Below are 16,671 nucleotides of genomic sequence, written 5' to 3'. Positions count from 1 at the left end.
GTTGGTCTAGAGGTACCTGTAAAGGGAATTGGGTCGACCTTTTCTAACCTCACCCCTCCCTGTGGGAAGGCAGCATCGCTGTTATGCTGGTTGTCTGGGGGAAACCTCCTTACTGCCGTCTCACTTCTGTACATTTAGTAGTACGACTTTATCCTCGGACCTTGGGTTTGCAGCTTTTAATCTTACCGCTCTTCAACCGACCTGTCTGGCATGGTGGGACCTTGAGGAACGATTGTTCCAGTTAGTATAGCTCGATTGGTTCATCACGATAGGCAAGCCCAACCACCAACTCAAGGTAGCACCAACGGTTGGAAACATAAAATAGTTACTACTCTTTTTGGTTTTGAATATTCTGTTCATTTTCTAGACTTCAACGTTTAATTGTATGATAAGAATATCGTAAATTGTTTAAATTCATATTGACCTGGGGTAAAAATTATTGTGAATTGATTTCCTGGTTTTGTTTTGTCTAATTAGACATTACTTTCACCTCTTTCTTTTTTTCATAGTTCGTTAGCATACTCTGAATCGAACTTGGAAGTGTTCAGTAAGTCTTTTCTGTCCCTCATTCGTGTTGTTTTATTGCAGATACACGACTCTCCGAATAATGCAGACAGTTTTAATCCTACTGTCTTTTTTTTCGTGTTAACGACTAGGAGTTTCCCAAATAATATGGGATGTGTACAAGTATTCACGTCAACCATTAGAACCCTTGAGACAATTTTTTACCGTTTTATTTTTACTTCTATTAACGATAAGGTCTTTGTTCTGTATCTTTTGTCAAGTGGGTATTGAACAGTTAATTGATCACCTTTTTAACAGTCATGCATATTGTTCTCTATGATAAATGCAAGTAAATATTCAATCCAATAATTCGCATGGCTGATTGGGTCAGTAAAACAGTCACTTTCTCATGAAACAGGAGAATTATGTATAGTATGTCTGTAAATCCCAATGCGATGCTAACAAAAGTTCTCGTCTTCAAATACTGTCTATTGAGGAGTACCAACTGTATAAATCGAACTAAAATCAATTGTTTGAGTTATCCGAAATCGTTTCGGCTTTTTTAAATTATCGCGTAATCTTTGTATGTTTTCAACTCGGTTTATATCTTCTTGTCTCCAAAACTTGTTTTATTTAAACGCAAACATTATTATAAATAGGAAAGAAAATAAATATGTGTCACGCAATAAGAAGTGAGATTGTGAAGAGAGAGATACAAATGAATAAAAATAAATGAACGACAGTACCGTTTGATGAGAGAAGCCTTTCAGTTAAGAATAATACAATCATAAAAAACCCTTCTGTTAAAGAACTTCCTCCGGATTTTATGACATGTGTAAAATAAAATTACATTGATTTCTGTTCTGAGCCAAGTCTGATAAGGTCTCGAGTTAATTAGTTGCATTATCTCTCGAACCCAAACTACGTAGTCTCCATAGATGCCAGTCATTTACAGTTTTATTTCATGACCTGATCCAGTTTCATATGCTGACCACCACTCCGCTTTTTACAACCAGTCTGATCATCGGCACATAATACACGATATGAAATTTTTTGGGTGACATTCGTAGACATGTCCAAGCCTCCGAAGTTGGTATTCCAAGATGGTGACATTAAATGAATGACTGCCATTGTGCCCAACCATACATTTCCGAACCTCCACATTACTAATACGGTATCACCACTGAATTCCAGTAATCCTATGGAAACAAAAATGGTCAAACACAGAGTTGCCTAGCATCCTCAACCCGTATAGACCAGATTTCACAATCGCTGAACAAAACTGCTCTCACCGATGTGTTGTAGACCCAACCTTTTGCAACCAGATTAACTTCACGATGGCACTCAAGGTGATCCAGATTGGCATAAGCCACACTCGCTTTCTATATATGTGAATTGATTTCATCAGTTATCCCTCCACCATCAATCACACAACTATCCAGATACACAAACTTTCCAGCTAAATCTATCATCTCACTCTCAAGAGTAAGTTCAGGCACATGCTCCTGTCTATCTTGTAGGAGTACTTTGCACTTAAAGGTACATTCAGAATACATGTCATTCCCATGGATATTGATTCCCAACGGATTAAGTGCGATTCGTATAACTTGAGTATCATTGCACAGTAAAATAATATCCCGCATACTCTAGGTTTAAAAGTTAACTGGTCCCCACTACCACTACCTACTATCAGGAATGTTTCCATAATGTCATCGATAGGTGATTTGAAGAGAAATGGTGAGATTTGGCAACCCTACATAACCTTACTGCTTGTATAGAACAGTTGAGGGGAAGTTGGAGTTCCTTACTAACTTCCAGCTCTCCGGGTACTTGTATCAGTCATCGCTCGCCATATAGAGGAAGTAACACTGATCGACGTTGCTGCAGCAATAGGCCAGTTGATCTGCTCCTCGAAAAAATCTTCCCGTCGTCCAATATGTCTTTGGATGTTACTAATTTGGTGTTCCATCAACCTCACCGATTGTTTCATCCATGTCAGATTTCTTTCTGCCAGTGACTCAGATGAGTTAATGTAGCTTTCAGCAGTTACCACATGCAGCAGCCATTTCCAACTTGGTCGTATTCTCTAACCATCAAGTTTGTCGGTTCATACACAGATTTCGTAAAGTTTCTTTACGCAGGTATCTACGTATATCACCAAACTTATGATTTGTCAGATTAAATAAACGTCGTTCAAGAATTTGTAACAAGCCTGTAGAAACCCGGTTTTTATAAGCGGGGCGTTACAAGAAGTCACAAGAGACGTAACCCGCTATTTTCAAGACATCAAGGAAACGCATAGAATGCTAATCTGCATATTCCGGAGAAACGGCTATTAGCATTAAACCTAACTAATTTATATTTAATTTTAACGGAAGCCACTGTCACTATGTTAATATTAATCCGTTCAGGATAAGACGTTTACTGGCCACCAAAATACATGATAAGCTTTGCACAGAATAAACTATGATCGAAGTCTAGACAGACACTCTTAAAACAGCGTCTCAGCCGGAGATAACGAAAAAACACCGTCTCTGATAACGACTATTCACTTTGATGGAGCTTTATAATCTAACAGCACATAAACAGACTGTTAAGGGGGATCCAATCAATCAGTGCTGCTTCAGCCCTAGCGCTTAATTCAACACCAGCGCCACGAAAACTAGAAGAAGATGTTATAAGGTCTCCGGATAAATGCACGTGAGGCATGCTTTTCGAAGCGACAGGTGGAGAGTGAATTTGTAGTACTTCACCAGAGTCCTGAATACTGGTCTCGAATAGACAAAAGACATCGATGTTAAGACTTTGCAAAAGGAGTCAAACGGGTTTGTTGTCTGATCTGCATCAGTGTGCGGTTGTTGAGCTAACCAGGATGCATGGCATACGTGGTGTCAGAAAAGCTGTGTTAAAGTGCCATTCAGTAGTAGCATTCTAAATTTTAACCAGTCAATGAGTCGAGAGCGATTAAACAAGACAAGGCTTCAACCATATACGAGCTTCTGTAAGTTAAAAAAATAAAAGAATAGACAGAACGGGAATCAAGAGGAACCAATAGGTGATGCGATGTAAAATTAAAATGAATGTGTCCACATAATAAATTCTGTGGTAGGCCCGAGGTATACCCCGGATACTCTCATCGAAGCAAGCTGTTTTCTGAGGAGCCACTCTCCAAGCTTTTGATCAAAGGCCGTAACCTAAAAGACAGTAGGGCACTATCAAGAAATTCGGTCCCATTATAGTCGGTGACCAATATCGGTTCTTACGCCATTCGTTCCTTTAACAGTCAGGTATCTTTGTTCGCCATTGGTTTAAGACCAGTGTTTTCAAAATCCTTTAGGTGGATCCTTCAATCTGGCCAAAGTATAGGATGTTCAGAAAGACCAATTTAAAACCAGACAAAATGTGCCTCAGAAGCTAACCATATTACTGAGATTGAGTTTAGGAATAGTTTGTAAATTCAAATTGTACGAAAACAAGTAGCCGAACTTGACTGCAGCTATTTTTAAGTAGAGTGGTAGTTAAGGTGTTCTACTGCCAGTCACTAATTCTCAGGTTCGTGCAGCGCCAGACCTATCACAGTTTAGAAAACCAGGTAATATTTCTTGCCGTCTTACTTAGAATGCAGCTTGAATTCCAGCACACGAATATGTACCCAGTAAATAAGAATAAGTTCTGCGTTTGTTTAAACCCTTTAAAAAAGTTCAGTGCCATTCTACTTTTTTAATAACTTGTTTAAATGTAGTATTCTGAAGTAGTTAATTTTTTGTCAGTTGAATTTATGCATGTATGTAATAATTTCTTAGTTCCATTTACTAGGAAATATGTGACCAATGGGAAATGTGGTTATTCTACATTCATATAAGTTATTTCAATAGCCTGTATTGCATGTATTTATCAATATAGAAATCTCAGATCTGTCAAAAAAATTGTAGCCATAAATAGATCAACACTGGAAAAGACCGTAAACATATATGAATGTACTGTTCGAACAAAGCGCTTAATTGTTAATAAAGCATTCTACATACAAATACCACATTTCATCATTGGTTAAAGCACATCACGTAACTAGGTTGGATGGTTTTTTGTTTTCTTTCTTCAGGTTTCTTTTGGAGTTCTGTTTATCCTGCGTTTAAAAAGGCTATTTCTAGACAGAGTGCCAAATTTGCTCCTATACCTGTGAATCTATTATCTATCCTATCCAAAATTGCATTATATTTCCTTCGTTTATCCAACATATGCTTTTCATACAGGAGCGAACAGTAAGAAAATATATCTAACTTCTTTTCTTATGTATTTATATTTTTAGGTTTCTATGGAAAAATTTGGTGTTTTGATTTATTCTTTGTTAACGTCATTAGGTTACTGCTTCTAATGTGGATTCTCTTAGTTTGACCTTCCTGAGGAGTTTCTTCCTAAAAGCCATACTATGTCTGTTTGTTGTTTTCGTCATTTTTCATTTCCCTCTGTTTTAAACTGTTGACAAAATTTGAGTTATTGTTCATTACTATGCTCTACTTTTGTCTCACTAATTCAGTTTTTTAACTGCATAACTACTTTTTTCTCCTGGAAACATGCCAGATGACAAGATTGTTTGTCTCGTCTACACTAATTATGGCTTGTTCCTTCTGCGTAAATAATATATGAAATAAATTATTACTCTATCCGCACAAATTTAGAGTCCCAGCTTAAATAACTATAACATCCAACTGATTAGCGGAGGTATTCTCGTTTTCTGACATATAGCTTACCAGGTTGAAGTTGGTCATTGGCAGTACGATATCTTACAAAGAGATACTTTGATGATATAGAAAGAAATAACATCCTATTTTCATTGTCTTAACATTACACGCCTAGTAGAGCAGCAGTTAAAAAATATTCGTAATTCTGTTCACTTTCATTGACTAGATAACCTCACTGGTTTCACTTGCCCCAACATAGAAAGCGTAACCTAGTATATGAAGTTTTGTTGGTCTACGTGGAATAATTTTCATCTATGTATGCCTGAAAATCAATTGTGGAATAGGGTATAAACGCAAACAGTTCTTTAGATCCTAGAAAATTCTGTAATTTAGGTTGCATTTAAATTGTATTGGTAAAAAGCAATTGTAAACGTGAATTTAGTAAAGCATTATTCGATTAAGTTTAGATTCCAGTTTACTGTTAAAACAGACGTAGACATAATAAATATATTTTTGTGAAATCCCGATGAGTAGAAATTCATATTTCTGACTTTTCGTGACTTGATGCATTTCACTTCTTCAAAGTAAATGAATAACCGAAATAGTAGTGACACAAGTTTAAATAGTACAAAGGAAACAAAGCAAAATACTTTTGGGTCATAGACATAGATAATCTATGCAATACGCTTCTCGAAATTTTCTTAAGAAACTATTCAAAGTCATACCTGTGTGCGCGAAGAAAAAGGTTTATAGTTAACTATTCGAAGGAGATAATGTACTTGAAAAGATTAACCTTATGTTCGGATTTATTTGACCATAATGTTTTCCTGTGCTATACATCATCAGGATCGAAAAAATATTTACTAAATGTCACCTCAAATTCAAGTGTACTCTTCAGGGGAGAACATAAGTTACGCTTCTTTCTATTCTCCAGATATGTTTTCATGCAATACAGTTATATTCCTGCTGTTAATAGAATAAGGTGTCTGTGAAATGATAAAAATCTAGTGATTTAACTGAATCCATAGAAAAATGGACAAATTTTAGGTAATAAATAAGCTTGTGTGTATGATATTTTTTGTTCACCAAAAACTGCTTGTGAATCGCTTTTCAATAAATTTCCTTTCTTTTAGTAAATTGACCCTCTGTCTTCTTGATCCCGCTGACCTATTTGATTTGTTTACAATGAATCCGTCTATAGATTTTTCGTAAGTTTTCTAACCCATATGCTTATTGTATTTTACTTATGCACCAAAATAATTAATAGTAAGCTGAAAGAAACTGACTCAATACTTTTTATGCATGTAATAGTTGTTAACACTTTATGACTGACAATTATGGAATTCCATAACGTATTCCTAGTTGTGTGAATAATTTAATTCCCCAGTGTCCTGCCAAACCGTTGTTGTTGTTTTTAGTTTCTTAACGTCAATATATTAATATGTTTTCACCTTAAATGTTAGTTTTCTTCCTTACTTTTTTTAATAATACAGGTTTCATTTTAGTATTATGAAAGCATTTTATGGCACATCTAGTGCAATTAAAGAATTGGTTACCATTCTTAACTCAAGTAAAAAGGAAACTTCTACTGTTGCTTGGCTATTCTTCGTCGCTTTACTAACGTATTGTTTGTTTGTTAGAACTGTAAATTCGTTTTCGACAGAGAGCCATGATGATTTCGTCTTTCCGTCTTTTATCAGTGAAATTCGAGCTTATCTACCAAAGCAAATAACCATTTCAACAATCTCAAATTTAGATCCTGAGACCATTTTCATTAATATAGCTGCTTATTTTGATGAACTCTCTGTAAGTTATTTACCTTTATCCTGATTTCTAGCTTTCTAATCTAGTAGTTTACATGTTTAAGAAAGACATGACTTAAAATCCTAAGAATCTTAAGTCACTAAAATCACCACTAATTCAACTACACTTTGGGCTGTTCTGTTGTAATTGAAACTTAATTGCCCGTCTGAACCATTGAATACTTTAGTTGTATCCCATAAATCATATGTTCAAAACACCGAACTTAATGCATGACAGCACACTATTACTTAGTTCAGAGTTGCATTGGCAGCTCTAGTTCATAGAGAGAAAAACAACAAGACTTCATTTTTAACTCTTTAAAAATATTTATTAACCCCCTCCTAAAAATTAGCTGTCATAAAGAGTTACGAAAATCAACATCCAAATTCTTCCTTGAACAGAGTGATACATTTTTGTCACTCTTTTTCGATACAATTTTTTGAAGTACCAAACTCCCTGTTCAGCATATATTGCTAGAAACCACTTTCTTGAAGCTTTGTTGAAAGAACCCAAACCAGTCCGTTGTTTCCGCTACAGAAATTGGTGATAAACAGAGTATGATCTCTGTTTCTCGGCAATTAACGTCATTAGGTCTTAGTCAACTTATTTGTTTAAAAGTTTGTTAATATCATATTATAATATTATTACTACCTTGACTGTTCACTGAAATGAGTGCTTTCATCAGTATCACGGAATTGATGTCTTCCGCTCTAACAAAATTTGTTTATTGAGTCATCGAAGATAAGAACACTTCTCTTTTTCTACCTTCAGAGTATTTAAAGATTCAGTTAAACACTTATCATCATTTTACTAAAGATCCTTGAATGATGCTAATTTTTTCTAGCATTTAACCGAATTGGTCACTTATATACTCTTTTATGAGTAAGTGAAAGTGAACGTTTATGTCCCATTCTTAATTTTAGATAACGATTTCTGTGATTCAAAGATTTAAATTATTTGGTGTTTGCTCGTAAGTTAGTTTTAGCACATCACCACCTACTGTAAAATTTGATAAGGCATGGTGAAATTAGGTGTAGAAACACTGATAAAAATGCTTTGATATTGATAAGTCTCGCTACCGATACGCTAAGCTGTTTCCTTAACCAGCCCCGATAACTTTAAATACTTCTACCCATCAACTGAAACACTAGAGAAAAGGCGTAGATCGCGAGTGAAAGCTTTGCTACCAGGTTGTTTTATATACACAAAAACGAGGGTATTTGTAGAATTGCACGTGACCTTGGGCTGGGCTTCTAGGAATTTCTGGAACATTTTCGGTGGAATTTTGTTCTCTGAGTTGGATGATTTGGTCGTGGAGCTTTCGTCGTTATTCTTAACGACATCATCAGTACAAACTTCAGGTAGAAGTCTTCTACGGTCGTTATGTTTAATCCTCAACGATTTAATGAAGAATCAAGTTTCAAACTTCTGCAAGAGGATCCCATATCTTAATGGAACTTCAATCAACAAGGAGTTTTTTCACTTGCCATCCATTTTAGTTTATATCACTGTAGTTAGTACTGCCTTTCTATCAATTCAATATGTATTATGATTCTCTTTTGTTTAGTTGTTTATCAAACAAAATCCACCTTTTTCTAAAGTACATATCTATTAATTCATGTAGCTTATTCAAAATCGATTGAATGTCAGATATAAGTATTGTGATTTTTTTATTCACATCATTTTCTATTTACCTACTGCATGAATTGCTTTTCCATGTTTAATTTATGATAAATATATTTATGAAGCCACCAAAATAGTGGCCTTGAATATGATCATTATCTATCTTTCTATTGACTGAGTCATTTTTCTGATCAATTGTTTTGCAACAATGATAAACGTGAAGTAGAAGACTTCTACCTGAAGTTTGTACGTGAAGTAGAAGACTTCTACCTGAAGTTTGTACTGATGATGTCGTTAAGAATAACGACGAAAGCCCCACGACCAAACCATCCAACTCAGAGAACGAAATTCCACTGAAATCATCCACCTGAGCTACAATTCTCCACCATCTTATTTCTGGAACCATATTATATGTAGTAGTAGTAGTAGTAGTAGTAGTAGTAGTAGTAGTAGTAGTGTAGATAAAGATCCGATAACAACCCTAGCCCATGATTCTGCATTTTCTGGATGTTTCTGAAGAGATTCTGTTCAACACTGACTGGATTACACATTTCCAGGCTTCGAGGAACCTGGTCGAGGGATATTTTTGTGACTCCTGCAATATTGCATGTACTTTTGACACACTAGCGTTCTCTGTTCTGTATTTCATATGCCTTCTGACATTTATTTGTGTTTTAACCTTTTTATTTGATTATCTGTAGACATTTCAAGCTCGAATGTCATTCAAATCTGTTTTTGTTGAATATATTGGTCGATTAAGTGAGTTTATTTGTACATGTTGCTCTGTGTCCAGTGTTGCACAGGAAAGTGGTTTTGGTTTGAGTCACATGACACAGAGCAGTTTCTTAAAACCGGAGGATTTGTGTGGAAGTGGTTATCAAGTGGCAGGGATGTTAGTTCGTCACTGTTCAATGTTGCTTTATTCTCCAGTCACTACCGAAGGCTCAGTATCAAGCTTTGAGAACTTGGTGAATCACTTTTTTCTTCCACGACAGTTATACGAAACACAGGATTCCAACAAATTTTCTACTCTTAACGAATCTGATATATTTCCGTGTTTTGTTATGGAGTCCATGCAAGAGCAGCTACCTGAAGTAATTCTAAATAAATTTCGATTTCAATAACTTCATTTTTATACCATCAAATATTACTAGTTTTTTTCTTTATGTTACTTCATTTTTATTTTAACTGCATCAGTATGTAAGTACATAGTTTTACTGAGTCAATAAATATTTCGTTTTATATCAATTTTTCTAATCTCTAATTTACAGTTTACACGCGGTATCGCCCAATTAAATTGGAGGAGTGATCCTTATATATGTCGCATAATAAAAGACATTGTCAAAATACATTATAAACACTTTGGTCCAGGAGCTATTGCTGTAAGCTTTTAGTAATGTCTTTTTCTTTGTTTCTCTTACACATCCTTTTTTCGTAATCGTATTATATCATCCTTGTTTGATTTTTTAGTCAATGGTGCTTCATAGCCCTACACTGGATTTTCGGACTCATATTTTGCAGTTTGCCACTTACGATCAAATTACTTATCTGACTGAAAGTAAAGTTTTGCCCGTTTCTGGTTGTGAACAAATCACATATCAGCACAACATTCTGTCTAATGTAGGTCTCAAAGTTCTATTTTTCAAAGCTTTGGTTTCATAACTCACCAGTTTTCTCTACTGGACATGTCATGTTATTATTCTTGAACCGCTTAACAACTTGAACTTTTCTGAAAATTCGATCGTATTTTAAATGATCTCGTTTATTAAATGAAGCGCCTTCATGTACATCTGCAAACTTGTCAGACTAGAATAGGATTCCCTTGCATTTTCTTCATTTGAAAACAGTAGTCAAAAGGCAGACAAGTTACAATAGCATTGTTTGCAGCAGGATTCATGGTTAGATTCTGTGTATTATATTTGAATTGACTACCTTATAATAAGACTATCGCGGTAGGAGACATTACTGTTCATCTTTGAGCTGAAACTAATTTCTCGTGTGGGGACAAGTCATGACTTGAATAGAGGACACTTGAAGTTCTTATTCCTATATCCAAAAATGACAATTTCAAAAGGCTTTCGAACTCAAAATATTAGACAAGAAACAACATTTTAGCTCGATATCGTGTGTGGTAATAAGATAGATGGTTTCCATATAATTACTAACCTCAATAATTACCTCTCGTTACTCTGTTTTGGCTAATGTTTTCCCAGAGATCAGATTAATCTGTATTTTCTCAACTTAAATATAAAGTTAAGGGCTTAGTAATCCAAGGATTTGTGATTTTAATATTATTTTCTTGCAACATTCGCAGCTGACTCCATTTCCATATTTAAGATTAGGTTAAATGAATGTCAGTTTGTCCCTTATATATCAACACAAAATCTGTTTTAAGTTCGCTTATCCGAGGACCTTATGAGATCTTTGACAGGTCTGTATGATGCCGGTGTCATACTCTAGTCTTAAGGTAGCTTTAAATCACTGGATCCTCGTTAAGGTCGTTTATACACTCCCTTGTTGGGTTTAATCAAAATGGGAAAGAACTAGCGTAATAAACTCTGTCGTCATTGCCAAAAACTTTCTGACGGATTGCATCCAACATCTAGTAGAGAATGAATGGATTCGTAAATTGAGTACGTTTCAAACTTGGTATTTTTATCTCAACTCTCCTTTGCTATTTCACTTCTGTTTTCATTAGTTGTTTCACAGCTCCAAATAGTTATTCTATTAATATAATTTATCAACAATGTTGTAAATATCATGACTTCTGTCTTTTAGCTTGAGGAAAGTTCAATTGTAATTAATTATTCTATTGAGCGTATCGTTCTAAATCAGTTTCTTATTACCATCATGTGTTGTTGCCACCAATTTACTGATTAATATTCTGTATTTTTAGTGGTCGAATATGTTCTATTACTATGTAGTTATTATTTCACATGCATTTATCCGATTATTATTCGGAATCGGAGTTACTATAAATGGTTTTTTCTCTCTTTAATTAGTGGGTGAATTTCGCATATGCAATATTCTCCAATACTCATTCAAGTGGTATTTACCTGAGGTTAGTTTTTGAACTCTCTTCCAAACATCTCCATCCTTTAAGTGCATTGCTTTTTTGTCATTAGTGTATATGATGTCGATTACATGAGACAGGACATTTGGTACGTACTAATAAGACAGATATACACGTTAGCATGCTTTTTTTATTACGTAAAAAAACAACTAGCCAACACTACGGACATACTTCCCATACTCAAATCTACTACCATATATTTTATGTTTCATGGTAGCTAAAAACCCCAGTAGTGTGACATCTCATTGTTCATAAGTCATTTTACCAAGTACACAAAAATGAGCTGTCTTACAATCATGCAATGAGAACTAATTTACTATTCATTACTGAACAATATCAGTGTTGCGAATAGAAATTAGAGTGACTTGCATATCATGTCGAGTTTACTAATGCCCAAAGATAAATTTATAGTTTAGAAGTTCTTTAAAACTCACTTTAGTAATAGCTAAGGAGTCGTAATTGACGGTAAAAAAAATCCAGGTAGTGTTACCAGTTCAAATATGATAGAAGTAGCCCACTGGTCAGAGTATCGAACTTCATGTGGTCGGTGTGTTGCATTGTGATCATAATTATCAGATCCCATAAATAAGGGTAAATGATAACTAAACTTTATGAGAAATTAAGGTGCCTGGCAAAAATATTTACTGGAAATCAGTCTACTCAAACTGTTGTATCTATCACTCTGTAAGTTGAGTAAGTAGTGTTAGATATATTTTCTAAGGTTACCTAGTGGCGGATAGTATGCATCCTAGTGCAACTAAATGATTTTCACTACTAATTGTTATGATTTTCTTATACGTTCCCTAATCGACAACCAGTTAACATTCCCCAACTAGAATCTCGATTATAATTCTTTCTCGTCTACAGACTAACGTCCCATAGTTTAGATAAATGAAACACCTCAAATGACAACGAATAACCTACTGGTCCACAACACACACCTGTTCTGTCTTTATATTCAGTCAGAAGTAAGAGGATATATTGAAAGGCAAGCTTCTATAATCATATTTCAATCACTCAGGTGAACTGCAGTCCGTTGTTTGAAATCAATATGGGTGATATGGAAGGATTTTAATCCGGTTATTTAATATACAAAATAAAAATATGTAATAATATTTCCTTAAAATAGATCCAAAGTTCAACATTTCCTCGGTATTTGATTGTTTATAACAGTACTGGAAGCTGCTTTTGAGTTTCGGTACCTTAGTAATTTGTCTTTGCATTATTAGGTTTTCTAGTTGACACAGCATAACTTGAGATCATTGCATACATCAATATCCAGACATGTAAGGGTTTTTTGCTTTATTTATTGAGAGAACATTTTCAGAAATGTGATAGTATTCATACAATTGTGAAATTACCTATGTTCACCGCGTGTCATGCCTTTTTTTTACAGTGATGCTCCATTTTTAGTTTGCCCTATTCTATTGTCAAACACCTTGAAAGATTTAACTAGCGCATTAAATTCTGATAGCCGCAAACACAGTATACATATTCTTAAAATGTATAAAGAAGCAGTCGCATCGGTGACTTGTAAGGAAACAAGGTAATTTGTGCAAAATATTTGTTTAACCATTTTCGTTAATAGTTAATTGTCTTTTAATTTGTCCACATATTTTTGTTGTATCATTTTTTTGTTCAGAAACCAATGTTTACTTCTCTAATACGTAGTAATTGTATTCGTCAGTCAACTGATTACGGTCGACCATGAAGTCTGGTTTAGTAATTTTTAATATAACTAGACGGTTGTTTTAAAACTTCTATGTATCATTGTGTTACCAACCCAGTATTAAGCTATAAGTTGATCCTCTGTTAACTAAACACGATTATTGTGATTATCTGGAACAAATTTTTGGCTGTTAAACATCTATGTGATAAATTCAGCACCTTTAACCACACCGTATAGTTTCTAGTCTTAATTGATTTCCTTGACTTCAGTTTTGTAGTTCTTAAAAAACGAACAACAATGTTTGCTGGATACCGCGCATTTTCCCGCCCGAAACTTCGAGATATTATTGGTATAAAGTAATTTTCCTTACTGTTCCCACGCCAACTCTCATTTCACAATTTAATATAACCTAGAGGGATCTGGATGGTCATGAATAAACTGATACTTATTATTTTGCAACTGTGTTAGAAATCATATTCACAAAAACTTGAAATAAACTTAATGTGGCGCGCAGAAACCCATGTTCAACCAAATGTCGAATAAAAGTATCGTATTTTGTTCAAATTACCAAAATTAAGGAGTAAATCAAATTTTACCGAAGGGATGTATAGCAAGTAACTGTGACAAAGTTGTCCACTGTGGGCGGGTTTACCAGATTCCTGTGCTTTTGCATCACATATCAGCAGTTTCTACGTGCTGTGACTACTTTTTTGATTAAACCAGTTGAAAACATTTTTACGATACAGACTGAAAATTTCTAATAAGATTCCCTTACCAGATGATTAAAATCTAGTTCTTTCTAATATCTAGATCTCGTATCCTCGAGCTCTGCTGTAACCTGGATAAGAAAACCATGGATCCTTCATGCAATCTTGTCGCATATTTTGGTCTAAAATAGTATTTCTTTCAGCCTGTTCACATTAGTGAGAGACGAATTGTGTGTAACGTTCGCTACAAATGCTATTGACTTTTAATGAGATTTTTATGCTCACTTTGTCTCATTGATTGTATAAGAATTATAAATTGGATATGTGTGGGATTTCTTCGAGACTAATGTTCTTTTTGTTACAATTGTCTCTTCATCCAGAAATTTTTTTCAAAAGGACCTAAACGCAATATTATTCAATTTTGAACCCTCTTGCTGTTATTATCGAGTACAGCTATACTCCATCCTGTAAAATTCCATGTTCTGAACCATCTACAAAATTTCTTCCTATATGGGACTGTGACTGTGACCTTGTAACTAATCTGCATAAATGTTAGGGACATTACCAACTTCACTACATTTTTCAGTTTTTATTAATAAGTCCTCTTACTACAGTGAACTTTTCTATTTTTGTCTTGTAAGTTGCAAAATAGCAAGTTATGGATTGCTGGTGCTGATTTCAAGAAGGTAGAGTGACTTTGGTGACTATATGTATCGAACATACTTGGGGATGTTATCTGCACGTAGTTCAGACGAAATAAGTTTGTTGTATGGGCTGAATAAAGTACAAATCAATAACAGTGCAACATGTTATCCTGTCCCTTCGTGACAGAAGTTGTGTTCAGTGGATAATGTTGGTTCTCAGAAGACCTGATTATTACATTTCATTTGGAGACCAATCCTTATTTTCATACAATGCTTCCATATACATTATGGAATACTTATTTTACCAAGTTTTAGAGTTTGCAATAACATATTGACGGTACTTAGAAAGTGAGCCGAAAAATACAATCGCACTGAATCTTATCAGCTAACAATTTAGTTAGACTATTAAAATGCAGACTATCTCCAGATAACAAAGAAAATAACCTTGCAAATATGATTTAATCGGTTCACAAATTATGCATACTTGCACGTGCATTATTAAGGACAGACAACAGTTATAAAACTATTCAATATAATATAGTTATAATACAGTATATTATAATTGAACAAATTATTATTTCTACTGGCAAAAGTAAAGTATACTGGACGAATCAATAGGATTTGGATGGGAAAACCATTAACCCAGAAAGCTACAAAATGCCCTTGCCTTTTAGCTAGTGTTGACTTGTCATGAAAATCACGATTATCCATGTGCAAAGACTGACTATTTATGTTAAAACTTTGTCTATATATTTCATTGTTGAAACTGAACTGGACATTAAAGGTACAACGTAACAATAATTCTTTTAAGTGTTCAGTTGGAATACCTAGATCTATGTTGTTGCAATGGGGTCTCCATTAGGTCCAATTCTAGCAGACTGCTTCATAGCAAAACTAGAAAACGACCAACTCAATTCAATGATAAATCAATTCCACCTATACGTAAGATACATGGACGACACATTTGTCGTTTGTGACGATAATATTGATCTAAATGATATCTTACACTCTTTTAATTCATGCCACCCTTCCATAGACTTCACATTAGAAAGGGAACGCGACCAATCAATCCCTTTTCTCGATGTACGTCTAGTAAGAAGAAATAATGGTTCTTTAAAAAGATCCATTTTTAGAAAGCTAACATGGAATGGCCAACTAACTAACTTCTATAGCTGGGTTCCGTTAAGCAGAAAGAGAAATGTGATTCATACTTTATGTTATCGTATACATCGAATATGTAGTACGGAATGCATTAACGAAGAACTCGCGTTCCTTAAGAAAACTTTGATGAAAAACGGCTACCCAGACCGGTTCATAGAGAAAAATATGAATAGAAGTAGCGTCAACAGGAAACCTAGTTATTTAGTGCCGAAGAAAAACCTTTATATAAGTCTGGAATTTAAAGGTGATCGAACATCAGACGTTATTAAAAATCGTTTAACAACAACGATAAAAAGGACTTTTAATGCTGCTAAACTACGAATCACCTTCACGAGCAAGAACTTATTTTCTGTATCCATCAAAGATAAGCTTCCGCGTCTGGTCGCCTCTATGTGCATCTACCAGTTCACCTGCTCTTGTGGAGCAAGGTACATCGGCCGTAGCCAGCGCTCGCTTTCAACTCGGATACGAGAACATATCCCGGTCTGGTTCTACAAAGGTGAAAAGAAAGTAGTTAAGAGCTCTATACTTGAACACCTAATCGACTGTAATCATTCTACGGATCCACAGTCTGATTTTAAGGTTGTTTATATGGTTCATTCAAATCTACCCAGATTTCTTCGAATCAAACTCTTAAAAATAGCCGAAGCTCTTACCATCCATGAGCTCAAACCAGAACTATGCGTACAAAAGAAGTACGTCTTATCATTATCGTTACCATGGCCTTAATATTATTATTATTATCATTCTTTTATTATTATTATTATTATTACTCTATTTCCCCTTTACTTATATTTTATATTCTCAT

At 34.7% G+C, this 16,671-nt stretch overlaps 1 protein-coding gene across 1 annotated transcript in view; it reads left to right on the top strand.

Annotated features, from left to right (window-relative positions):
* Smp_180190 (hypothetical protein) overlaps nt 1–14,294 on the top strand; it is a gene marked incomplete at its 5' end in the record, with an annotated part of 41,783 nt that extends 27,489 nt beyond the window's left edge. Inside the window, 9 exons of the mRNA XM_018792735.1 lie at nt 510–547; nt 4,604–4,763; nt 6,677–6,989; nt 9,311–9,703; nt 9,881–9,991; nt 10,080–10,229; nt 11,612–11,670; nt 13,079–13,228; nt 14,162–14,294. Of these exons, the coding sequence (XP_018644482.1) occupies nt 510–547; nt 4,604–4,763; nt 6,677–6,989; nt 9,311–9,703; nt 9,881–9,991; nt 10,080–10,229; nt 11,612–11,670; nt 13,079–13,228; nt 14,162–14,249 (1,462 nt within the window). The 3' untranslated portion in view covers nt 14,250–14,294. The remainder of the gene's footprint in view (nt 1–509; nt 548–4,603; nt 4,764–6,676; nt 6,990–9,310; nt 9,704–9,880; nt 9,992–10,079; nt 10,230–11,611; nt 11,671–13,078; nt 13,229–14,161) is intronic.
* Nucleotides 14,295–16,671: the final 2,377 nt, after the last annotated feature.

This window comes from Schistosoma mansoni (assembly GCF_000237925.1).
Source record: "Schistosoma mansoni, WGS project CABG00000000 data, supercontig 0129, strain Puerto Rico, whole genome shotgun sequence".
Taxonomy (NCBI): domain Eukaryota; kingdom Metazoa; phylum Platyhelminthes; class Trematoda; order Strigeidida; family Schistosomatidae; genus Schistosoma; species Schistosoma mansoni.
The sequence above is the reverse complement of the archived record's forward strand: the minus strand, read 5'-3'. Positions and strand labels throughout refer to the sequence as shown.